Source organism: Pseudorasbora parva, chromosome 19 (assembly GCF_024679245.1).
Source record: "Pseudorasbora parva isolate DD20220531a chromosome 19, ASM2467924v1, whole genome shotgun sequence".
NCBI classification, from domain to species: Eukaryota; Metazoa; Chordata; class Actinopteri; order Cypriniformes; family Gobionidae; genus Pseudorasbora; species Pseudorasbora parva.
In genome coordinates, this window is record NC_090190.1 from 4,847,358 (window position 1) to 4,874,860 (window position 27,503).

At 37.8% G+C, this 27,503-nt stretch overlaps 2 protein-coding genes across 42 annotated transcripts in view; both read right to left on the reverse strand.

Annotated features, from left to right (window-relative positions):
* Positions 1-9,576, reverse strand: part of clasp2 (cytoplasmic linker associated protein 2) — a 61,078-nt gene extending 51,502 nt beyond the window's left edge. For 24 of the 41 annotated variants that reach the window (XM_067425180.1, XM_067425182.1, XM_067425147.1 and 21 more), the window contains exons 1-5: positions 8,712-9,575; positions 6,692-6,770; positions 3,527-3,630; positions 3,202-3,293; positions 1,509-1,584 (exon numbers count right to left, since the gene is read on the reverse strand). In XM_067425180.1, coding sequence (XP_067281281.1) covers positions 1,509-1,584; positions 3,202-3,293; positions 3,527-3,630; positions 6,692-6,770; positions 8,712-8,909 — 549 coding nt within the window. In that variant the 5' untranslated portion in view covers positions 8,910-9,575. Of the gene's footprint in view, positions 1-1,508; positions 1,585-3,201; positions 3,294-3,526; positions 3,631-6,691; positions 6,771-8,711 lie in introns of all 41 variants that reach the window. The other 17 variants (XM_067425177.1, XM_067425155.1, XM_067425170.1 and 14 more) reach the window with 3 other exon arrangements.
* A 1,749-nt stretch (positions 9,577-11,325) lies between these two features.
* Positions 11,326-27,346, reverse strand: fbxl2 (F-box and leucine-rich repeat protein 2). The gene is made up of 14 exons (XM_067426572.1): positions 26,905-27,346; positions 26,287-26,348; positions 25,819-25,873; positions 25,649-25,723; positions 25,287-25,381; positions 23,230-23,394; positions 21,548-21,674; positions 19,795-19,869; positions 19,568-19,698; positions 19,420-19,480; positions 19,270-19,314; positions 16,903-16,959; positions 16,523-16,735; positions 11,326-13,505 (listed from the first exon to the last, which is right to left on the reverse strand). The coding sequence occupies exons 1-14, from the start codon at positions 26,932-26,934 to the stop codon at positions 13,398-13,400; spliced, it is 1,299 nt and encodes a 432-aa protein (XP_067282673.1). The 5' UTR covers positions 26,935-27,346; the 3' UTR covers positions 11,326-13,397.
* Between the last annotated feature and the right edge of the window lie 157 nt (positions 27,347-27,503).

A 27,503-nucleotide genomic window follows, 5' to 3' on the forward strand; every position in this document is an offset into this window, starting at 1 on the left:
GCGTGTATATGACACGCTCTTGGGTAGGATCATGGGGGTGGTTTGTGCATATAAAAACCGTACATAAAGCTCATTTTGGCGTATACATTCCAGTGTGGGATTTTTGTTGGGAAAGTCCGGGAAGAGATGCACTAGATAAAAACATGCAGCATCTTAATTGTTAAGAAAAACAAAAGAAAATAAATGAATAAATCAAGCCTTTATTACACAACACTCGGCTATATTATACAGCATTCAGAAAAAGAACAGTTTGCGACTTTGCGCTCCTAAGGGCTTTCACACTTTACTAGAAGTGAGCTTTCTCTCAGTTGACCTGCTGATGAATTCTCCAAGCAGGGTCGAAACAAAAACATTGCGTTCATCATCATCATTAATATGCATCTAGAGCTGAAACGGACAATGATGGACTGCCTTAAGAACTGCCGTCTCTTGCCGCCACACCTCTAAGCGCAGGTCAGGGCCTGAAACATTTCTCCTCCACAGGCTGGATTAATGGATATTACGCCAGGGAGCATTTGCGGTCCGAGTTGCGGGTGGTTTAGCTGAAAACGTCGGTCAGATGCAGGTTGTTTATACACTGACCCGCGCATCACTGATACTCACCAAGACCGGCATTTTGACATTATTTTGTGTGTATTTTTTGTGTGTGTTTAAGCGCAATAAGCAGCAAAAACAAAGTCAATTTAGTGCTGAGAGGCGGCTTTGTGTGTGCACACTTTAAGTGTGAGCACAAAATCTGCAGGAATGAGCAAAAATATGTGCAATATTCATCCGGAGCACATGAAGTGAGTAAGGCGAGGCGGGTTTGTGCGTCACTCGCTGTCAGAGAGATGAGAGAGAGACATCTAGGCAACTTGTATCATTTGTCTATTCTGTGAAAAATTCGTATTCGAAATATTTCAGATATTTCAGTATATAATTTTAGTTTTTTTTAAATACACCTGCATTGGCTGGTTGGCAGGTGTTAATGTCAAGTCCTGATGATTATTATCAATGTTGAAAACAGTTGCACTGCTAATATATTTTTTTCTGGAAACTGATACAATTTTTCAGGATACTTTGATGAATAGAGATGTCAAAAGAACAGCATTTATTTAAAATATAATTTGCTTTGATTATAAATGTATTTACTCTCATTTTTGAACAATTGAATGCATCTTTGCTGAATAAATATATTTATTTATTTTTCAGTCTATATACTGTATATCTGAATGGGACCATGAGATTGATCAACTCATTTTCTAGACTTCCCTTTTTAAATGTCTAAAAGATCTGTCCTTCTCCCATTTCTTCCATCTCAACCTCCACATCTAATGCTCATCTCTGTGAGTGGTCTATTTGCCCAGCAGGAGCTTGAATTCAGCTGTTCGTGTCTAGAAGCCTAACATTAGCGCGGACTGCCTCCCTCCTTCACACACAAAGGACCGAAACAGAGAGTGTGTCTAACTCACTTTACTTTTTCACACACATTCCGAGCATTACATACATACACAGACAAAGATTCATACCTGGGGGTTTTGGTCTCCTGTTAGCGAACAGAGATGTGGAACAAATTTACTCAAACTCAAGGGCTGAGCGCCAAAACTAAGAGAAAGAGAGAAACAAAGAAATACTGAGTGTGATTCAGTTTAGACTAAACAGTTCACAACAAGTTCAAATTCTACATTTATGTACAATGAAAAAAAAGGTGTAGGATTTACTTTGAAACAATTTTCATTTAGGCCCCGTTTACTCCTGGTATTAAGATGCACTTTGGTTGATTGGATCACAAGTGGATGATGCTAAATACAGGTGTAAACAGGGTCTAAAATGTTTTGAGCTTGTCCACTTTTGAGCACTTCCAGAGGGAGTCGAAAACATATTTAACCGGATTGCTTTCGTAGTGTAAACGCTCATGTGGTCGAATCCGTTCAAGCAGCTAAAAAATGCCATCTACTCTTCGCCAACTGACCTAATGCGGAAACATTACAGGAAGTGCACTAGCCAGATGAGATTTAAACTTTGACGGCTGAAGACCCAAGTTTGGTTTGAAGTTTGGTCTCGCACCATTCCTGATTTCTAACACACACTCACAGCATTCGGCTGGTCTTGCGTTTGTCAGAGCAGAAAGGAAAGCTGTTGCTCTCTGTATGTTTTTCCGTTGTCTCCAGTAGAGTTCATATGGAAATCGTGCGATATTATTTTGTCCATTAGAACAAAAGACCTGAAAACATCATACATTTACCCTCCCATAAGCCCTCCCTGTGAAGAAATCAGGACAGAAGTGTTTGAAAGTGGCCAAAACAGACACATCAAAATACCAGGTGTAAACCGGGCCTTAGAAAATGCTAGTAAAATCCACAATTACTTACAAAGAAACGGCAAATAAGACATTGAATTAAAAGCGAAATTGAGACTGAAATAGTATTTTCCTGTAAAAGCATCCTCCAATAATGTATTAATAGCTTTGAAAAATCATTTTATACAGTGTATACATACACAGTTGGATTCATTTTGCATTTTCCTTCTGTGGAACACAAAAGAAGATATTTTGAAGTATGTTGTCAATGAGCACCATTGACTTTCATTGAATGAAGAGAGAAAAAAAACAGACATTTCTCAAAATAAGTCCAAAAGGACAATGATGACAATGTTCATTTTAGGGTGAACTATCCCTTTAATGTAATACAAAGCCCCAAAACCTTGCTTTTAATTAAAGCAAACTTTATGGTACATAACATATTATTATTATAATAACAGTGTAGTATAAGGCTGAGTGTGTATGCAGTGTGGATAATGTGACAGTTCTTTGTCAACAATGAGGAGTAATTTTACTGAGAAACTAGTTTTGTTTGTGTATGAGCGTTTACGTAGCGCTTCAATGAGAATGTCTGTTAATCTGACCTTCCTGGAATCGATACAGGCAGGTAAGAGGATTACCTCAGTGGGCCAAGTTTGTTTACAGTGTGTGACAGACATGGTGTGAATGTCTGTAGATTACATTTTAATATCTGTGAATTTAGATGTCAACACAGATGGGGAATTCTTGAAGGCTGAACTAATAAAATTCAGTCCTATCTGTGTTAAAGCGAGGGGACATGATCGCATCAAAATACTGCAGTATGGAAGACCGGCGCCACCTGATGGACAGGATTCCCAGTACAAATGTGGAAGTGTTTACAAAGTAAGAATGTATGGGATTGGGAATGTATGAGAACTTACGCATTTAGTGTGGCAACCAAGCACAAGCAGAGGCCCTCTCTACTGCGGAAGTTTTTGTGTTTGAAGCCAGGAATCAGCCTCTCCCAAACGTTCTACAAACAGACAGAGGAAAAGAAAGTTACCGATTTGTTATATATCCATTACTGCAAAAGCAGAAGAAAAGGAGATGATGCGCTCTGAAGGAAAAGATGAATCGCTGGCAGTAATAACTAGCAAAAATGATCCAATGTGGTTCTATTCAGCCAGCAGCTTTATGATTATTTTTTAGTTTTCAGCATGAATGGGTGTAATAGTAATGATCATTTCTGCTGTAAGGTTAGCTCACCATGGGTGTTGTCGTCTGGTCCATCAGCTTCAAAATGAGCCCTTGTGCCTGTTCTCGAACCTGATCTTTTGCATCACCCAGGCGGTCAACTAATGCCGGCACCACTGAGGAAAAAAGGAGAAAGAAGGGTTTAACAGACAACGCAATGATGTAGGGCTGCACAATTTTTCTTATAACAATTAAGATTGCTATTTAAAATTTTGTTTTGTTTTTTACATAAAAGCTCCAGGTTGGCAGGTATGTTTGTAAAGCTGCACAATTTTGTAATTATACATCAATATTACTATAATAATAATCCTCATCATCATTATAAAGTTTCACTGTAAAATAAAATATTGAGTATTTAAGAAAAATATAATTAATAATACATTTTATTTTACAGTACAAATGTAAAATTGCAACACATATTTATGGCTGTCATAATTTCTTTATTTTCAAACATTAAACCAGGAAGCTTTTATTTTGGCGGGAGACCTTAAAGGGATAGTTCACCTAAAAATAAAAATTCTGTCATAATTACTCGCCCTCATGTCGTTCCAAACCCATAAGACTTTCATTCATCTTCTGAACACAAATGCAGATCTTTTTGATGAAATCTGAGAGTTTTCTGTCCCTCCATTGACAGCTGCACAACTACCACTGACACTTCAAAAAGTTCATAAAGAGATCCTAAAACTAATCCATATGAATTGAGCGGTTTAGTACAAAATTTTCGAAGAGACTCGATCGCTTTATGAACTGATTTTAAGCTTTTATTCACATATAAATGTCAAAGTGGTAGTTGTGTATCTGTCAATGGAGGGTCAGAAAGCTCTCAGATTTCATCAAAAAGATCTGCATTTGTGTTCTGAAGATGAACGAAAGTCTTACAGGTTTTGAACGACATGAGGGCAAGTTATTAATGACAAGTTTAATTTTTGGGTGAACTATCATTTATATTCAGTTTGAACCAGAAGTTTCGACCAAATTTTCTTCAGTATTGTGACGTATTTTTTCAAGTGAAACGGAATATTGAATGAGAAAAATAGAGGGAGTGGCTTGTTTTAGCCCTCTGGGATTTGATTGGCTCTAGAAAAATGGGCGTTTATCATTACTTCGACATTAAAATTAAAGAGAAAAAAAAAACTCAATGTTACCAAATAAGAGGAATGTTCTGAAGGAACACACACACATTCACTATTAACCTATTACTGTCATCTCTTTATCCTGTAGAAATGTCTTATTTATATTCAATTGCAAGCGGTTATCCCTTTACAGTTACTACTCTCATAAAATACTTCTATTACGTGTTGACCTTTAAACCTAAATTTAGCATTCAACAGCAGTTATTTCAGCTAAAGGAATGTTTTCACACTGAATATTAATTGTCTCCCTCTCTACTGTAGTGTTGTCAAAAATATCGATATTTCGATATATATCGATACTGGAATATCTGAAACGATACGATTCTCAGTTTTTACAGTATCGATATCAGCTGCGCTCTCCTCTCTGACCGTCAGCGAGTTGACACACACCGGCATATTCTCCCTCAGCCCGGTTAACCTCTGAGCACGGCGAAGCGGGCGAACGCGCGTTCTGCTGGACTTTTTCCTCATGACAGTGTGTTAGTGTTAGTGTGTGATCGGTCTGAATTTCGCGCGGGATTGCACATAAATTAATTCTACTAATCCCCGCAGATTTCGTGCTCCACATCTGAAGCGCACACACACATAGCCTACCGTAATAAAGCCGCCTCTGACATGATACAAGTGCAAACATTTGCTTCCTTTTCCAGCTTATTATTGGTCAAATACACTCAAAGAATTATCAGTGCACATCTGGAAGAGTATTAATGTAAGCACAGTCGCAAACAGTTCAGGAAGAACGAGTAACAGGAACAGTGTTTAGGATCCATGCGTCTGTTAGTCTTAAAGGGACCGCAGTCATTTGCTATTCAAACTACAAAAAGACACGATCAACTGCTCTTGACTGATCAACTTGTGTAACTTTAATAGTTTCATCTGTACGCTATTGAATTTTTTACAAAGAACATTATTCAATGTTGTTTTAAATGTAATTACTATGCATTTTTTTAATTCAGTTTCTTATCTGAATGTTAGACCTACCTGAAAAAATAAAGCAGTCTGTTTAATTTGTATCTTCTATTCTATTGCATTTATTTGTGCTATTGTTTGTAATCTGTTTATTTGTTCTTATTTTATTACTGTTTACTCGTCTTTTTTAATTCAATTTACCATTCGAAATCAAGCTTTCTTGTGCTGTGTGTAAGCTATTGCAACACTATTACCCCATTGTAAAAAATACATTGAGATAGCAAAAATTTGTGAGATAATTTTAATAGTAATTGATCAATTGATCAATAATTGATCAAATCAAAACGATGCCCAACCCTAAGGAACATGCTGGCCACATGAATTTTTAGTAATAAATAACAATGAATAATAACAAGTTCTGTTGTCAAATTAAGCATCTTATCTTATTTATTTATTTTTTTACTGTGGTATCGATTTAGTACCGATATATCGATATTTTAGTCTGATATCGTATCGAAGTCATAATTTTGGTATCGTGACAACACTACTCTACTGTGTCTTCCATGAGCAGAGGGCAGACCTGACTAATTGATAATGAGTATCGTTGATTTTCATTATCGATTAAATCGATTAGTGGTTCCAGCCCTACTCCAAATACATCGGCACAAATAATGGTGTGATTTAGGAGTGGGACTATGTTTGGCAGACAAATGAATGACAACTCCATTTAACAATGCAAGTGGCCCAGAAATGACCCTTCATCTTTAACTTTCAGCATTTTTGTATACCAGGCAGATTAAAACAGACTCTTTGTGTGAAGTCATCTCATTCCTTTCTCTCTACTCTGTTTGTTCCATGTTTTCAGATGAATGAGGTATGAAGAGTGAAGGGGGGGGGGGGGGGGGGGTCATCTGTTACAATCATAACAACCCGTCTCTGTAGTAACAGGAGAAGGCGGGGCTTGAACAGCTGAGAGACAAGCACTGAGTCTGTGGATTGTGTCATATACATGACAAGACGTCCTGGCATTCCCCTTTCTGCTGATTATGCAATGGAGAAGATCTTTAGCCAACGCCGCCTTTCTGATGTTGTGACTTCGGAACAAACAACCAGAATGCGCACACCCGCTTACCTGTGCTGATATAACCTCTGAAGCGATCAGTCAGCCGATCCACGAATGCGCTGACAATATCGATCCCCAGCAATGCAACCTGACACCAAACAAGAAAGAGACAAATCAGCTGAAAACGTCAAACCTCAGATTTCCTTTCATGAAGGCAAACTATAGGACAGCATTTTCAAACACATGATTCTGCAATTTCAGTATCTGACACAGAGCTTTCCATCAATGTGCACCATGTCTTTAAGAGTGACTATTGTTATTGTGTGCGAGTGGGTGAATGAAAATAAGAGATTGTGAGACGGGCTATATTTGAGGATTGCGGTGGGATCGCTGCAGTGTGTTTCTTGGCAGTGCAGGATGGAAGTTCACATTCCAGTGAAACAATCAAATATTCACTACATCCCAAGCTCCAGTTATGACCTATTTTAGGCAAAAGAGCCAGAGAGTCCTGAGTAAAGACGACAATGTGTGTGTGTGTGTGTGTGCACCTGGAAGGATAAACTGGAGAACACCTGGTAATTTCATTTTGGAAATCATTTAAATGTGTGTTTCAGTTGAACAGCATTTCGCTACACTGTCACATCTAGTAATGGGTTCAGCCACACTTTATGAATTAACTTATTTTCTTTAAGTTAATTCAATCAGCAAGTATTTCTGGTTTCTTCCCCTGTGTGACTTAAGGAGAAAACATTTTATGTGTAAATCAAGTTTATTCTTAGATCATTCCTCACTGAACATTGTCAGCACTTCCCTCTTTATGAAGCACTAATTCTCTTGTCTGAAGAGTCAACCTGTTCTTAATAAATAAATAAACCGACACTACTGCTCAAAAAAATACAATACAATCTAAAATGAAATTTCTTTGTGAAATATTTAAAAATGCTATTTATTGCTGTGATGCAAACTTGAATTTACTGCATCAAAAACATTTCATTATTCTTAATGTAGAAAACAGTTGTGCTGCTGTATTTTTTCAGGATGCTTTTATTAGAATGTTTAAAAGAACAGGTTTTATTTGAAAAAATAATGATATGCATGCTTCAATTTAATGCATCCTCCTTGCTAAAACAAAATTATAATTTCCTTCACATTACTAAACTCAAACTTTTGAACCATAGTGTATATTCAGTAGTAAGTTAAAAATAAATATTACAATTTTACACAAAAATATTTTAGCGGAGAGATGAAAACGGTCTACCAGATCTTCAACCAAAAGGCCAAAGAATTTGACACCCTGCATTTATCAAACCACATACATTTCTAGAAGGCAACAGCTGTGTCTCCAATTTATGAATCACCACCATCATTTCTAAAATCCAACCTCAATGAGTCTGATGTCATGGCCGTCCATTAACATCCGTCCCTGAAGACCTGACCCATCAGCTATTTAGATAAATGTCTAATGCTGCTTTTAAAACATCCTTAGATTCCCTACTCAATCATGTTTTGATCCACACAAACAGAAATGGGAAGTAAAGCATAAGTGACCATTTTTGAATATTAGCAGCAGTATGACCCAGCATAAAAGCTTCTGCTTGCATGTCCAGGCCATTTAAACATGACAAGCAAGCATCAAACACTTTTCTAAATATACCACACACAAAATAGCATATATATTTAATATGCATTGCAGTGACATGTGCCTTTACAGTCCCAGTGTATCAGAACAATACCCACGCCACCCTCCCCCATCCTCACAACACCCCCAAGCAGCAAATCCACTCCTAGACACAAATGAATATGTAATGCATGCACATTGACATTAATGTTACCCAAGACTGAATTGAAGCCTCTCACGAAAACAATTACTCTAGTATCAGTCTGATACACACATTAATGCACAACAAGCCTAATGCAATTGGTTATGTAAATGCAATAATAGATTATATGAGGATGAACTTGGGTTTGGCTCGAGACTGTCACTGCTGAACAATAAATGCATCCTTCCTTTATAACAACATACATGCTATATGACTTAAAACACATCTTTACATTTAAATATGCAAATTAAAGCAGGTCATTGCTGTACCTTGTAATTGCTGGAATTGACCCATCCCGTCAGCTCATCTATGGTTTTATCCAGGCGAGGTTTGTCCTGCTCCACGTCCCAGGACCTCTGCGGGTCGCTCAGGTAGTCTATGAGATCCGGGCCGACCTGCAGCCGCCGGGTCACGTCCTTCTGCAAAACCTGCTGGTAAAAATAGTCCATGTTGTCATTATCCTCCATCGGGACGCTTTGTGGTCAGTCCTCAGGTTGCGGCGAAACAATAACAACGGCAGAATGACTGCCAGAGTCGCGTAAACAACGCGAGAAAATGAAATGTGTACAAAGAGGAAGTCAAATACTGCGTTTAAAGACACTCTGGGGTCTGTCGTTAGTGCATTAAAGATGAACTAACGGAAAATAAACAACTTTAACAAAGTTTCCCAGGAACAAAACGGTTGGTCCCTCGAAAAAATTTAACTGTTTTGGCGACCACAGGCGCAAAGCGATGTAAAAGAAACACGAGGCGCGTATAAAAACAGTGGAAATGTATCCGACCGAGTGCAGACGGTCTCGGCTAACACTGTTAGCTTTAACCCTTATGGTCGAGTATCCTGGGGCCTGCCACCGGGGATCTCTTCCCTCCTGGCCACCATTTCAGAAAAGCCCGCTTCAAGCCGCTCGTGGAGATGAATGGACGAGCCACCGGTCCGCGCGCTGCTCTCACAGCTCTCGTGTTTGCACTTAGTCCAAAAATAATCCGCTGTTTGACAGCTGCCTTCTGAGCTCAGGACTCTCCCTTCGACCACGGCTACTGGACCGCCGGTAGCCGCAATACTGGAGTGTTGAATAGCAAACGATGCCGAGGAAGAGTGATTGGGCCGAGGCCTTGAGGTCCTTCAACGCCGCACAGATGTCCAGCATGATGCCTGAATGAAAATATGCTCATTCTGTGCATTATTCATCAGAGACTATGCAGTATGCCATTGTAGTAAAAAGTGCATGTTTAATATATAGTATAAGGATATACACATTACATGTTCATTATTATAATAATTATTATTTATTGGTTGTTGTTGTTCTTGTTGTTAATGTATCCTCCCTACTTCCTACATTTCTGGTAGTTTATAGTTATTCCAGTATATTTACTTATTTCCTTATGGTATTAATGATTGAATAAATAGTTTTAGGTTTGAATATATTACTAAATTAGTGTTATTATTATTATTATTTCTTAATTATAACACACCTCGTATTATTATAACATCTCATAAACGCAAACAGATAGTTTCAAAGAACCATCATTTTGTGCATTCATAAGCACCAAGCAGATTATACTTGCTTTTTGAATAATGTACACGCTTTTATACATACACATTATTTTCAATATACTCGTTCATTGCTCTTTTTCTTTGTCTTAGTCTCCCCCTGGTGGCATTTTACTGTTTTTTAAACTTAACTAAAGAATTAGTTCACCCAAAAAATGAACATTTTGTCATAGCTTACTCACCCCCAAGTTGTTTCAAATATGTATGCGTTTCTTTCTTCTGTTGAACACAAAAGAAGATATTTTAAAGTTGGTAATGAAACAGTTGATGGCAGCCATTGACTTCTAGTAGGGAAATGAATTACTTTGGTTTTCAATCGGTGCCGTCAACTGTTTCATTACCAACATTCTTTAAAATATCTTCTTTTGTTTAAATGTACACGGGTGTACATTAAAAAAAGAAAAAAGCTACTCTATAATAATTAAATTACATTACCATTGGTTACTTTTATTTACATGCCATTATTAAATGTTTTTTTAGGTGTTAACATCAAAATGGTAAATCATGCACTCTAAACCTGAATAAGTTGCCAAATTTTAAAATATTTGAGTAAACTAATTAATAAATTTAACTATTTTTAGTAGTAGAAATTGGCTATCTTTAACTAGCTAATTCAATAAATGATAGTGCTATTTGGTAACATGATAGCTTTAGCATAGCACTTGCTGAATGAGGACAGCAATATAAAACATTTCACATCTATCTGTTCTCAAACGAAGGCTCAGGCTCGACTCGTCACAATGATGGAAACCCTACAAAAACCAATATAACAGAAACTCTTCTAAACTAGCATAACAAAACAGTAAATACTACTAAATCTCCCACTTAACATTAATCTTGCACACACAAAAAAAACATTGGGCCATATTTTAATGGTCTAAAGCGGGTCCGAATCTACTTTTTAAGTTCAACGACGGTTAGCGCATGACATGGCATTGCACCGGGTCTATGATATATAACAATTATAGCATTTACTCTACCTTCTAAGTGCTATGGCAAAGCATGCTGGGAAATATAAATCCCAGCCCAGTTTTCAGTTAAATTTAAGTTTGTCTAAATTTCATGAAGTTCATGAAACTCAAAATTAAACAATTCAGATAACTTATAATGTGTCAGTTTTGTGAACTCAAAAGAAAAAAAGAAAGTTTGAAATACTCAAAAAAGTTCATTTGATTGAACTAATTAAATTTGAGTTGGCTCTACTCAACCCAATTATTTGTTTTGAGCATTAGGGTTTACAGTGACTATTATTATAATGGTTAATTAATAAATGATTCACATAATCAATGAATGGTGTATATGAAACCATAAGAACTAACCAATCCAGAATGTGACACACTGCTCAGATCTTTTATTTAAAGAAATGTCACATTAACAACCAGAACACAAGGACATTCAGGTAACTTGTTTCATCTTTGTCAAAAAAATATGGGAGAGAAGGAGGGGAACCGATTAGCTGTTACAGAACATTTCTAAAAAAAAAAAAAAACCTTCACTTACGCCGACAGGTTTAGCAATGCCTAAAGGTGGTTTCATGGTCGAGATAAAGAATACTGGAATCACTGATGTATGCATTGACAGGAAATTATGACATACTTCATCATCATCATATCCAATGGTAAAAAAAACAACTAAATATGGGGAAATACAAGAGAAAGAAAATGTGATGAACTACATCTCAGCCCTGAGTCGAGCATTTCTCTGGCTTTAACCCGCCCCTCCCTCCAGTCGCAAAATCAAAGGCACTCACACCGACAAAACACTTCCATTGATCAGCTCAGCTTTTTTTAAATATGCAATGTTATGCATCAAACACCCTGTTGAACATCAGTTTTATGCATGAGACAGTAAACTCAGAGAGATAGTTCCCTAAAAAATATAACTCACTTTGTACCAAAACACAAAAGAAGATTTCAGGCAGAATGAAACCTCCGATCATCACTCTTTTCCATCGCATCTTGATCCATACAATGAAAGTGAATGTTGACTAACATTTTGTTTTGCACACATAAAAGAGTCAAATGTACATTTTGGCTGAACTATCCCTTTAAATCATGATTGCATGGGTAAAGTTTGATATATTTGCCTTTTCCATTGTTGATTTTTTCATATTATGCTCAGATCTGATCTAATTTATGAACAAAAAATTAAAATTCTGTCATTTACTCATCCTCATGTTGTATCAAACCTGTATGACTGTGAACTACAACAGATGATGTTTTGAAGAACGGGGTCCAAACAACATTGGATGGACACACAGAGACTTTTTTTATAACTGCTTTTGTGTTCCACAGATCAAAGAAAAAGTCATACAGGTTTGGAACAACACGAGGTGAGTAAATACAGAGAGTGTTTTAATTTGTGGGTGGACTGTCCCTTTAATGATGTGTAATTGACATGATGTGATGAGAATACTTTGAGATATGGAGGAAATGGCTGAATAAGGAGTGCTCTAAATCCTGTCACATGGCCTGGGCTTTCAATATTGCACTGAAACATTGTGAAACTCAAATATTCCTGATGTAATACCCCCCCTCCTCCACCCTTAGCACATGTATGTTGTCTAAATTTGAACATTCACATCAATCGTGACGTACTGTAACTCCAAACTGGAGCAAAATCGACTTTCTCTCGCATGCACAATCTCAGTCCTTCTCTTCCCCTCGCCTGCTCACACTGATTTCAACTGCGATTTTTTTTCATCCTCTCCAAATCAGGGTGAGCACAAACAGAAAACAAAAAACATTTTACTCCAGTTTTAATATGGGTTGATTTGTTGTAGTGTTATATTTCCTTTTCTATATTTAAACATTCTCTCACACACACGTACACACGCAAAACCAGACAGAAACGCTCAAAGCATCCTGCTCTCAGGTTTGAGAAAGTCACATGATCAATCGGCGGTAGGCGTATCCTACAAAACTCCAGCGACTTGCATCCTGCTGCTCATTTTCTGTTTTGTTTTTTTCAATTTGTTCTCAGCATGTGTCCTATTGGATGAGGAAGAGGAGCAGGACGTAAACACTGTGTAGTCGTCGTAATGGCATGAAAATGCCTCAAACAAAGTTCTTTGCGTGTTCCTTCTATATTCAGTAGTTCCATAATGCTTTAAGTACTTTGTTTTCTATATATCCAAATATGAAATATTTTACAATGTAGCTCCTTGATTTTTCTCCTTGTACATATATGTACGTAGTATTTGTCACGTTGCATTGTATTTATTTTGTGTTTCTTGTTCAGGGCCATCCTGCTGCCAGGCAATCGCTCAGCGAACAAGCCATGCCTCCCGTAGCCACAGCCCCACACAGCGCCTCATAGCGGTGTGGAGCAGAGGCAGGGCGGAGTTTAGAGGTTGACTGACAGCTTGACTTTCTATGGCGTCTCCTAGAAGCCCCTCCTTCTGTCAGAGTATGACGCAGCAACGGCAGAGACGCTGGCCTCCTCCGTGGACTGATGGCGGGGGTGTGACAGGGGCAAAGTAAGCGTGGACTTTGATCTCAGGAAGGTGAGCCTGCAGGAGAAACAACAGCAAATCAGCCACAATGCAGAATGTGACATCATAATAACAACTAGTTTAAGCAATTTTTCTCTACAAAATGAAGGGACAAAAAGAAGAAAAAATTATCCAGAGCCAAAAAGTGTTACACAAAAATACACATTTCAGTAGTTCAACGATCACCCGTTTATTTAGCCTTCGTGCTCAGGGAAAAACAACAATAACAACCACACTCCCGGGGACTTCATAATTAGAGTTCCCTTTTCCTTTTGGTAAACGGTCAAGTGCAATCTTAAACAATATTCAGCACAGGGGTATACATATGCATGAATACATTTTTAATGACTTAAACTTAAAGGGTTAGTTCACCCAAAAATGCAATTTCTTTCATTAATGACTCCCCCTAATGTCGTTCCACACCCGTAAAACCTCCGTTCATCTTCAGAAAACAGTTTAAGATATTTTAGATTTAGTCCGAGGCCTTTCTGTCCTTTGAATGTAAGTGTATGCCCACTTGCTGTCCACGTCCAGAAGGTAATGAAAACATCATCAAAGTAGTCCATATGTGACATCTAGGGGTGTAACGATTCGTTTTAACAACGATTCGATTTGTATCATGATTTGAGGTTGTCGATACGATTTAAGGACGATATTGGTTCATTTAGAACGATATGATCCGAAACGATTCAGTGACTTGAAATCGATTCAGTAACTTTTTAGCCAAAAATTTAAATCAGTGTGACTGATCGAATCGTTGTTAAAACGAATCGTTACACCCCTAGTGACATCAGTTGGTTAGTTTGACTCGTTTGAAGCGTCGACAATACATTCTGGTCCAAAAATTACAAAAGCTATGACTTTATTCAGAATTGTCTGGTCCTCAATGAATTGTCCTCAAATAAAGATTCAAACGGTCGTGAATCAGTAGATTGAGTCGTGATTCGTCTCGCCAATGTCACGTGATTTCAGCAGTTTGCCAGTTTGATACGCAATCCGAATCATGATTCATGACCGTTTGAATCTTTATTTAAGGAACACAGAAGAGAAGACAATGCTGAATAAAGTTATTGTTATTTTTGGACCAAAATGTATTGTCGACGCTTTCCTAGGACCACATCCTAGAACAAGAATACATAATTGATGAACATACAACTATAGCCCTATTCGCACAGTAATTGTTTCTCTAGCAGGCGTAAGGTATTTTCATCATTTACAGGGGCTAGTCTGTGATTTTATTGCCGTCCGAATCCAGAATGTCAGTGTTTTTTTCCCACCACCTGCGTAAAAATTCCCGGCCGAATTACCTGCTGTTTTTAGACAAACACCAAGGCCATGTGGTGATTTAATAGCCATCCAAATCCACATCTCTGAGTTTACAAGAAGAGATCGCTTCAAAATTAACTGTTTATATCCTTTTTTAAACCACTGCAGTGCACCGTATTGTTGCGTTTCCCTGTAATTTGGATGCATTTTAAAGATCTAAAGCCTACACTTTTATTACTGCAATGCTGAAAATATTTACAAGAATAATCTTTCATCACTGCTCAAAAGAGAAAGAAAAAACAACAACACGTAAACATTTGAAATGAGGTGTTGTTACGGCAGTAATTAACATTATATAGCTTAAATTTGCAGCACTCTATTAACTTATTTCCGCTCACTTTCACATTTTTTAAATGACATCTTCCTATTTTTGACATTTATATTATATGACTATTATATGACATTCTTTTTTCAGATGAATAAAAGTTGAGTTACATTAAAAAAGTCCTGGCTAATCCAAGCTTTATAATGGCAGGGATTGTTGTTCTGTTAAGTCCATTAAAATGCATCTGTCCGTCATATAACTGGAGAATTCACATGGCTCCGGGAGGTTAATAAAGGCCTTCTGAAGCAAATCGTTGCATTTGTGTGAGAAAAATATCCACATTTAAAATTTTCTGAATTAAAGTTTTGATAAAGTTATGATCGCCATCCGTGGAAAAGTGTTGAAAGTGCCTTCTCGGAGTTTAAGATGCGGACGAGCATACCTGGTCACCCAAGCCTTTGAACTGCCAAAAAACATTCAACACTTTTTTTATAAACTGAATACAGAAGGCGATCGGCTGAAACTCAATAAAGTTTTAAATTTGGATATTTTTCTTACACAAATGCATCAATTCACTTCCAAAGGCATTTATTAACCTCGCGGAGCCGTGTGGAGCACGTTAATTGACAGACAGAAGCACTTTAATGGACTTCAAAAACAGAACAACAATCCCTGCCATTTGAAAGCTTGGGTTAGCCAGGTTTTTTTTTTAAATGTATAACAACTTGAATTCTATTCGTCTGAAAGAAGAATGTCATATACACCTAGGATGACTTGAGGGTGAGTAAATCATGGGCTAATTTTCATTTTTGGGTGAAACTATCCCTTTAATTGAATTAGCCATTCCTCCAGACTTCAGTGTCACATGATCCTTCATGAAAAAAAAAGAAACTAATTTACACACATACACATATATATTTATTTTATTTTATTTTAATGCATATTTCTCAATTAAGAATGAATGGATGTGATAACTTTAGAAAAATTACATTGTATTACTACTAAAGTCATGATTTAGGTAGGCTCAGAATTGAATAACCTCAAGCTGATTTACTAGAAAAATGTGCAAAAAAATATCAGCAAAACTGATTTTCAGTCTATCCTCTAATCTATAGTAAGAAGAATGTGTCCTGTATGAACACACCAAAACCTCTCCAGTATATGACGCTGACCCAGACTACAAGTCACCATGACTGCTAATGACAGGCCAGTTTACCCCTAATGACACTGTAACCAAGGACAAATTAAATGAGGCCCATTTGTAATAAATTGGAGATTGATCATTGCTCAGGGACTCAAGCCCATCCCTAGAATTTATACACTGTCTTTTTGCTGGCACTGTAGACAGACAGTGTACATTTGAGTTCTGCAAATAAATAACTTGAGTCTGTATATGGTTGGTACAGTTAAGACTGTGTGTGGGAGCGATTGTTTTTTGACCGACCCGGATTCGTTTGATGCCTGCGCGGGAGACCTGCTGGCAGTCATAGAGCTCGATGCGTTCCAGACGCTGGCAACTCTTGAGGTGCTCCAGTGTGATGTCTGTGATCAAGGGGCAGTTGTCCAACTCCACCACCTGCAGACGCTCCTGACCACACACACTGCTGCTCAGATGTCTGATTCCATCATCTGTTATCAACTCACAGTGTGACAGGCTCTAGAAAACACACAGACAAAGACACAGACACAGACAAACACACACACACAAGTGAGCAGGCGAAAACAAATGTATGCGCTCTATAATTCCTTTAAAGAATGCCATAAACAACAAGCATGGAAGCAATACTCCCACACATTCTCTCTCCAACACTTCTTGGCACTCACCAGCGCCTGCAGCCGAGGGCAGTGGATTGAGAGCTGAACCAGAGTGTTATCAGTCACCTGGTAGGGGAAAGTAACGGATGTACGGACACACAACATTAATTTTAGCACACCGACTAACCAGGATAAATAGCTTCAAGGAAAACGACACAGCTCAAAAGCAGTAAAAAAAAACACTGAATTTCTTAGAAACTGCACAAGTTAAAATATAATACATCAAAACAGAGGGATGAACAGAATTTTAAAAAAGTGCTACATTTTTTGTGGGTTTTTTTTATACACTACTGTTCAAATATTTAGGAAATTAATACTTTTATTCATCATGGATACATTAAAACTGATCAAAAGTGAAAGACATTTATAATGTTATAAATCAGAATGATTTCTGAAGGATCATGTGACACTGAAGACTGGAGTAATGATGCTGAAAATTCAGCTTTGCCAAAGGAATAAATTACATTTTAATATATACTGAGATTTTAAAGTTTTTAAACTGTAAAAACATTTCACAATATTTAGGGGTGGGGCAATATCTCGATATTTTAAATATATCGAGATATTTTTTAAACTCGATATGGATTTGGACATATCGTATATATCGATATATTGTTTATATTTAATTCTGATTCCGCCACTTTGCTTGTTTGCTTTCTCTGTGCTGTGCTCGCGCGCCTCCTGCCTCCTTGCTTTTGTTCCCCCTCCCCTCGTGTCTTGTCTCATTGAACACGGCGGCGTCCACAACCAGGTGAGGATTAGTTATCATGTTGACAAGCGCGTGCGTTGTTCAAGACTCAGTTTAGAGACCATGATTTTCCTTCTAACACCACTGCTTGCTAAAAGTCATAAAGAAATATTAATGTTCATCATAGTTCAAATCGCAAGTTTCACCCACAGTCAGGTGATTGACACTATTGGTGCGAAACGCAGTCGCAATCATGTCAGTTTATGATATGTGTCTAACTGATCGCATGGTTTTCGGTTAAAATTTCAAAATTTTCGCATTTTATTTAAAAACATTTAAAAATTATTGCAATATCATAATTATTATTATTTTGTCAGCTTTATCACGGGATTATGATGAATAGGTATACATGTTTTAATCAAGAGGGAAAAACGCGACATCCCGGGTGTCCTGAGACACAGTGCAGTACTCTTCTGTAAGTTGTACTGTATCATTTAGCCTACCTTCTGACGTTCATATTTCATTCTGTAACTGGAAAAGAAGGGAAGCTCACCTCACGTGTAGCCTACATGATCCGCATGATGAGGCGTTCACACTTTAGTTCAGAGTGCGACATCTAGCCTACTGTTTGAATTTTGATACAAATTTAACAGGAAGTGGTGTTATGACAAAATCAGTTTATTTATATCTCAGTCATGCTCCCATCTTTCTGCAAAATGCTTACTGTTTACTTTAACTGTAAAAAAGGGAGTCTTTGATTCATCTTTTGAAGGCATGAAATGAATGAAAAGAATTAAGGCTATATGTATTATTTCTTTTATTTTACAGTTAAATTATAATTATTTATGTAATCAGGGAGTATTTTTTTTTAATGTCAAAAGCACATTGTTCCTACATGAACTGACTACCTCTTTGCACTTCAATAAAAACATTATGACTATGATATTTGGCATATTTGTTTTTGCTGTAATTTTTAGGGGGTTATTTTTCCTGTAAAGATATCGAGATATATTTTTTGCTCCATATCGCCCAGCCCTAACAATATTAATATATTTTAATTAAATATTTGTAGCCTTGTTGAGCATAAAAGGCTTCTTTCAAAAACTTCTTAAAAATCTTAATGACCCCAAAACTTTGAACAGTAGTGTATATTTATTGATTTATTATTTTATATTAATATTTATATTATTAGCTATAATAAATATACAGCACATTATATAATATATTAACAGAAATAAATTATATATAGCAAGTTTATATATATTTATTTTTGTTAGTATATTATATAATGTGCTAGAGATTTATTATAGCTAATAATATTATAAGTATTATTATTAAAAAATATTAAATAATAATATTATTCAATATTGTTATTATTAAAATATATTTATTTATTTATTTATTAATTCAAAAAGCAGTTAAAAGAAAAAATTCTTTAAAAATGCATGTTCACTTATTTTAAACAATCATTCAATGACAAACCATACATTCTATTGCATATGTATCACATTTGAGGAAAAAAGTGCAATATTTGATGTGTTTTTTATATAAATACTATTCAAATATTATAGAAATTAATACTTTTATTCAGCATGGATGCATTAAATATTTTACTCTTTTATGTCCGCCCATGACGACTATGCAATATACATCAGCTTTTCTGAATTATGAATTTAATATAAACTCACCAAAATACATTCCTCTAAATCCATCTTCTCCAACTCATGACAATTCTACAACAGAAGCAATAGTTTGTTCAAGACTCCGGTCACATCAGCCCAAAGCATGCTCTCTGAATCCATGCGTTTATGTTTTGGGGTGTTTGTGTGATTACTTACTCTGGCAAGAACAGTAAAACCAGCATCAGTCACATGTGAGCAGCGAGCAGCCTCCAGGATCCTGAGGAAAACACACGCAATGTGAATGAATGACTCCGTGTGGGGTGTGTGTGTGTGCTTATATGCGTACAGATGAAGGAAGCTTTACTTGAGCCATTGGCAGTTGAGGCCGAGGGCGGTCAGAGAAGCGTCTGTGATGTTGCTGCAGCCAGACACACAGACCATCTGCAATTTGTGACAACCCCGGCACAAACTCACAAAGCCGTCATCTGTGATTTGCTGCAAGATGGATAAACCGTCTTAAGAGTTCTGTGTATTGTGCGATGGCTTTTTACATGCAATAATTAACTTCAGTATTGTAACAGTAAGTCTTACTGTGCATGATTGCATGTTGATTGTCATGAGCTCAGGACAGTGCTTTTGAAGGTGCTTCAGTGCAGTATCATCAAGCTGAAATGACATATTTACAGTCACCATGAAATCAAAATTGACCAATCGTGATTTTTATGTAATACAGCAGTAATGATGTATCCATGCACATCTTTTTTATTCATGCACCCTCATAATCTTTAATCAAAATAACTTCCCCCTCCCTCTTGCAGCGACATCTCTATGAGTGCGGGGCAACCTGTCACTCACATAAGATCGACCAATAGCAAACCACAACCATCCAAACAATTCCCCATGGATAAAATCAAGCCCGGCCCTACATTTTCTCCAATCGAGAAGCACTTCACTTGGATATACATCACAATAGGGAAGAAAAGACCATCTCAGCTTCCGTTTCATGCTGACTTCATCGATCATCATGAGCCCTATTTTAACAATCTAAGTGCACGGCACAGGTGCACTTAGGGTGTATCCAAATCCACATTTACAAATTTAAAGACGGGAAAATGGTCAGTGTGCCTCATCTCTTAAAGGATTACTTCAGCGATAAGCATATGGCTTTGTATCAGTAGAAACCCTGGAGTATATTCAAATGATTGTGCTTTCCCCCCTCATATCCCCCTGAGACAAGAGATTTATGCATTTTATTTCTGGAAAAATTCCTCCTATGACGCAAATTGACGATATTTGCATCATAGGAGGAATGTTTGGCCAGAGGCTAAAGACTACAGCCAGCAGAGGGAGCCACTTCCGCATGTTTTGAACCCGGGCATGGGGGATGGAGATCACACTCAGACCTCAGCTCGCAGCTACAGGCACTCATTTAAACGGAGCTATGGTGAACTCGCGTTGTGAATTATGCCGCGAGTGTAGTCGCGATTACCTCAGCTCTCATCATGAGAGCTCATTCAGCTCATTTATCTCACTCCTGCAGTTAGTGCTCAGTGCTGTGATACTCGCGCCCTGACTCACTCATTATATTGAACAGACACGTTCAGTTTTTAATTGTAGTGTCTTCTCCAACTCAGCCACCCAGTAGCGGTGGCTTTGGGAATGGCCTCACAGGGCAGCGAAGCATTCTGGGAATTGTAGTCTTTCATCCCCATGAGACAAAAATACCTTTTCTGTTTTTTCTCAGTCTAGAAGGCACCAAATTCTAAATAAAATTCCCATTTCTACTACATTGATGACCCAGTTTAAATACAGATTCATCTTCCCAGTGCTGAAGTACCCCTTTAATGAGTCATGGATGTATTTTAGGCGCACAATAAACCAATCAGAGTTTTATCTCGCATTCCCTTTAAGAGCCAGTTGCGCTCGCGGAAAGACTGAACGCTTCTCCAGAGAGGAATCCTTTTATTTTTAATATTTAAAAATGTCTGTGTGCTGCTACATGTCCCTGTGTGTGTACGCACATTGTGCACCCGCCTCAAACACGCCCTTTAAATAACACAAAAAATACTGCGCTATTGAGTTTAGAGCAGGTTTTTGTTGATCAATGGTGTTTTCAGTTCCTCAAAATACCAAAGCACCAACAATACATCTGAACACCCCTAGTTTTCAGACCAGCACACCCATGGGCGAAGAGATGGGTGCGAGTGCATTTGCTATTTAAACAACATGGCACTGGACGTGAAAATAACTGCGTCAGGGCGAAACTAGCAAAAAATGTGTCACGCCAGGTGTATGGATATGATAAGTGTTTTGTGTGAGTGTGTGTTTGTATATATGCATGTACCTGTGTGCAACCTCTCAGAAACAGAGCTCTGAGAGCTGTGCAGCCACGGCTGAGAGCCTCGATGCCATCACTCGTGATCTGATCACACCAGGACAGGTTCAGATTCTCCAACATCCGACAGCCCTCACTAGCAGACAGGAGGAGCAAATAAAGAGGGTAAGAAGCAACCAAAACATTTACAAAATTACTCAAACACTACTGCACTATTCAAACCTAAACACACACAAAAAAATGAATATCTTACACTATCGTTCAGGGTTACTAAGAATCTTTTTTTTTTTTTTCAGCAAAGATGCATTCAATTGATCAAAAGGGACAGTAAAGACATTTATAATGTTACGCAAGATTTATATTTAAAATTGATGCTGTTCTTTCTATTAACTTTTAATTAATCAAAGGATCCTGAAAGAAATGTCACAGTTTCAACAAACAAAATTAAGCAGCACAACTGTTTTCAACATTGGTATTAATAAAAACATTTCTAGAGCATCAACTCATCATATTAGATTAATTTGTGAAGGATCATGTGACACTGAAGACTGGAGTAATGATGATGAAAATGCAGCTTTGATCATTACATATAATGATTATTTTAAATTACATTTTAAAATATGTTAAAATAGAAGTTATTTTGAATCTTAATAATATTTCACAATATTACTGTTTTTCCAGTTTGTTTGTTTTTAATCAAAATAATGCAGCCTTGGTGAGCATTAGAGACTTCTTTCAAAAAACATTGAAAAAAATCTTAGTAACCCAAAACTTTTGAACAGTAGTGTAGTAATTTAAAAAACAAATATACTTTTGAACAGCTAACCAATAGAACAAAAACAATAAGTTAACAGGAAATACAATAAAAAGGCTTTTTTTCAGGTAATAAACCCTGTTATGAGGATATGAGTTTTCTTTATTTCAAACCCAGCCGGATCTCAGGAAAATGCATATAAACAGTAAAAAAAAAAAAAACTCATTTTGGCGTGCATAAACTACGCTGTTTTTGGTGTGCATATGATACGCACTTTATGGCGTATTATACGTACGAACCCCCCACCCTAATCCTGCCCAAGAGCATGTCATATACTCACTATAAAATGCGTATCATATGCACGCGAAAAACATCATAAGTTGCGCTGGTTAAGGAGTTTTTGTGTACACATTCCACGACATTGCACTCTCGTACTATTTATACGCATTTACATGTGATCGGGTGCTGTTAAAGCTGTGGGAATATAAACAGCAATTTTCTGAAATGTCCTATGAGTTAATAATTGCTCCTTAGTCACTGTTGAAATATTCCCTCTCAGAATGTCCTGTTTCACCAGCTCATACAGTATAATCCACTGCAACTGTGGAAAAGAATTATTAAGTGACAGACTTTACAATCATTAACAAAGTCAGTCTCTTGACACAATGAAATCCAATCTGAGCTTTAATTTAACACTTCCTGGTTTAGTTTTACAGACTCCATAATGTCAAGCGTTAAGCTTTGAGGTCATCTTCCTTAAAAATGAAAACAGGAAACAGAAGAAACAGGAGTTTACAAATTAACAAGTGTCTTACTCTCAAGGCAAAACATACTGATGTCCTATTTTGCACTTATGCATTTATGGCTTAACAATCAAAACAAAACAAATCACCCCGCTTAAATTTGGGCCCCCCTAGTCCTTATAACTTCCCCCCACCTTAAGGCCTTAAGTGCATGATTGGTGATGGACACGCAGGAGGTCAGGTCAAGGTGACGGAGTTTGGAGCAGAACTTGCTAAGGCTGATGCAGGTGGAGTCCGTGATCTTGGTACAGCCGTTGAGGTTCAGATGTTCAATGTTGCGACAGTTCTGAGCAAAGGTCCTGTCAAATCAAATTAAACCTCTGAAGTTAAACTGAAAAACTACACACTACAAAATGTGGTAAATATCACCATGGACAGTACAAAACAACAAATGATCCTTACAACATGTCCGAATCAGCTACAATATGACAGGTTTCCAGCCATTTGTCACAGCAAAAGCTAAACTGCTGCACAATCCAATCAACAGTTTTGATATATAATGTACAATTACAATAAAAAGGATTTGTAGGACCAATGAGATTTCATAGTGGGCGGGGCCAGTGTGAAATAGAAACCACTAAAATTCCATTCAAAACCAATCGTTCAACAAAATGCCCTATCGCTCTTCACAAATCAGCCAGTGAGAACAAAAACTACGTACTGAAATAATGCACTAATAATAATGCATGATTCATAATGTACATTATAATGCATTATTTCCATAAATAATTGTAGCCAAAGTTAAAATGCATTATAATATTTGCAGTTTTCTGTTCTGGGTTTTAATGCATTATGCTTTCTAAAAATGTATTATAACAGATATTACAATTATTGATGAGACCATACAATGCATTATAAAGTAGGCATAATTAATGCATTAAAATATTTTAAAATGCATGACATATGCATAAAGACTTTAAGTAAAGTGTTGGTGAAATAACTTTTATCACTTGCAACTCTGAGTTGCTTAAAGGTGCCATAGAATGCATTGATAAAATATTTTAAATTGTTCTTTGATATCTACAGAGAAGGTATGTGGCTTAGGTAAGGGGAAAAATTCTCCAGATGTTTTACATGTCCATTTACAACCCTAGGACTTGTCCCTAGAATGAAATGGGTGTTATTACCTTATTTGGAATAGTCATGAATAATAATGTTGAGGTCTGCTCTGATTGGCTGTTTCACAGCCAGGCTCTTTTCAGTAGCTCACACAAGTGCAGTTATTCAGCAAACACAATCGCAAACAGCACAAGCAACTCGTGAGTCGTGACAGAACACAGACCGACTGAATGACACCAAGCAGAACATCTCAAATGGAGATTGCTGAAATACAGCTTACTTGTTTATTTGTTTTTAAGAAAACAGCGGATTGAATGCATGTTCTTTTAACAGAAAAGCTCTTATTGGGGGATTTAAAGGATTGAAATCTGGCAACCACAAGCATGAACGCTCAAATCCTCCTACTTTTCCACCCGAGCAAAACCAAAGAGTGGGTTTTTATTTTTTAAACTACATTTTAATCTTGTTTTTTTCCTCAACGATATTGCATGTTTTTATAGTCACAGTTATCGTTTAAGGACGTTTGTGTCAACTCATCCTGTCTTAGTCATGGAAAAAAAGTCATTGACGAACATTTTTCATCCTATTTTCATTAACGAAATTGACACTAGTCAGAGGAAACTAACAACTTTGAATTAAATTGGTGCAGTATCCTTTTATAGATATATATCAACCATGCCTGTGAGAATGAAAAGTGCTCACATCCCCTACACAGCCTGAAACATAACACTTATATCCATGATCTGCCATTTTGGCTATATTGTCCTCATCTTCATAATACCTACAGAACTTCTGATGATTCGGCTGTGCAGGTGCACGTTAATACTGCCAGGCTTTGAACATGGGCTGGTATATGCAAATTTTGGGGGTGTAAATATTAATGATCCCGACTGTTACGTCACAGTTTTTCATTGGTCTTCTGCACGCACAAAATGTACATATGAAGGAGGAAACGTTCCATGTACATAAGTCTTATTTAACTATGCCAAGGTAAATACAGTTTTCCATTCTATGGCACCTCTAAATGCACCCGTGCTATTTTATATTTTGATTAGACAGGTTCATTAACTGCCTGAACTGTGCAATCCTTAATTTCCTTAATTTAATTAACAAAAAAAGTACTGCGGCTCACTTCATGGAGGCATCTCCCACACTGAGGCAACCCCGAAGACTGAGCTGCCTCAGAAAACCCCCACATCGCTTCGAGATGTTCTCCACCACACGTCCCTAATAGAGAGAGACACAAAGAGAGAGACAGACAGAGAGAGCTCAGGCACAGAGGATCAAGGATGACGTTACAGTCTATGGATTCAGTGGAAAAGCCTACTGACCCAGTGTTAATCCCACACACATTACGCCCACAGACGGACAATTTACAGCACATATAACATATTACAGATGAAACACTGGGACATACAAAGCAAAAACCAATAACACCCAAGATTGTGTCTGCAAACACAAACAAATACATTTACTTTACGCATGCTTTTTCACCTCAATATCTGTCTGAAAGTTGAAGAGATCGATCTTCTGCCAGTTGCTTCCATCTAATGCGAGGACATTCCAAGCCTGTTCATCCGCAGAGAAAAGGAGGAAGCATTGTTAGCAAACTACCTTAGTTCTAGACAGCTTTGTTTCATTTGAACTAAAGCAGTTGAACATACCTTGGATACTTGAGCACACCTGCACAATGTAACTACATCTAGGTAGGAGAAAATCCTGAAAGAGAGAGAGATTTTTGATTACTTGAGATCTTTGCCCTCTCTAGCCACTTCCTGTAATGCTTTGACAGTAGGCTATGTACAATATGTAAAGCCATCTGAATATGAAAAACAACTGACAGACAGACAGGATAGATAGATAGATAGATAGATAGATAGATAGATAGATAGATAGATAGATAGATAGATAGATAGATAGATAGATAGATAGATAGATAGATAGATAGATAGATAGATAGATAGCAGACATAGAGACAGACAAATTACAAATAAACAGAGCAATGATAGAATGACCAACAGAATGACGGATGGATGGATGGATGGATGGATGGATGGATGGATGGATATCCAAACTTATTACAATGTAATAAGCATCTATTGCAATAAAGTCCTTCATTCTGATTGGCTCACCTGAGCAGAAGCTCTTTGGGAAGTTTTTTGTTGATAAGGGCCTCATCACTGTTTGAGAACACCTGGACAACATGACATGAAGCAGATGCATTACATAAGCTCATACAGCTCCAGTTATGCTCATGCACAATCAATATGCCCAAAGACACGCCTCGCCCTGGTGCAACTAAACGCTTAACACTTGCACAAGAAGGACAAATAACATCAGCGAGTGTCTTAGATAACACAGCTGCTTTGTGAGATCTCCTCAAGCCCTCGCATTCAGGGCACGTAAGCAAACCAATCAGCTTGATCTAAACTCCAAGAACAGCAGCCAACTCCAACGTTAAACGGATTCATGCGCAACGCCCGCAGCTGACACGGTCAGCTGGTGCCGTTGTGTTAGAACGGGATTACCCTTGACGAACAAAAGCCTGAACACGGCACGTAAAAATAGAGACCCTGCTCGGTCCAAAACACGCACATACTCTCGCAGACATGCGCGCGCGCCCACCAACACAAACATACGCTTAAACACACTGTCATCGCCCAGACAGCCTGCCACCGCCCGTTTGCGTTTCCTCGGGCAAACTGTCACAGTTCAACGGCCACGTCCACGGTTCGCTCGATATGAGTTACCTCGAATCTGCCCTTGGTGATGCCGTTCATGTCTGTTGCAGTGTCAATAATAAAGACAGTCCTCGGCGAGCGCGTTTGCGCGTTTTGTCAACTCTGGCGATCAAACTATCGAGAGACAGACGCGCAGCTGTAACGTGTGGCCTCTGTTAGCCGTTCGTTTCCGCGCTGGTAACCGGAGAAATCCCGGGCTGGCCGCCGTCCGTGAACCATCACACAGCCAAAATAACAATAATAACATGGACGGAGCAGACTGCTGCTCTAACATCACTTCCGCCTCGCGAGCTGCCTCTCTGACTACATTTCCGCTCGAGTGCAAATTCCTGCCTGAAGTGAGTGCTGCTTAATCTTTAAACGACGCCAATACAATGCAAGACCTGTCTGGGAAAACAAACTTGAGAAATGTGTTTTTTTTTTTATTAGCACAGAAGCTACGTGCGCTCGTGCGCTCTAGGGGTTCAAAAATGCAGCTGCCGTGACGTCATTTTTGCGGGAAAAACACGCGTGGTGGGTTTGTTTTGATAATGATGCATGAGGTCACATAGGTGTGTCGTGGTTAATACACAAGTGAAAGTGTGGAGAATGAAGAACTGGCGTGTTGT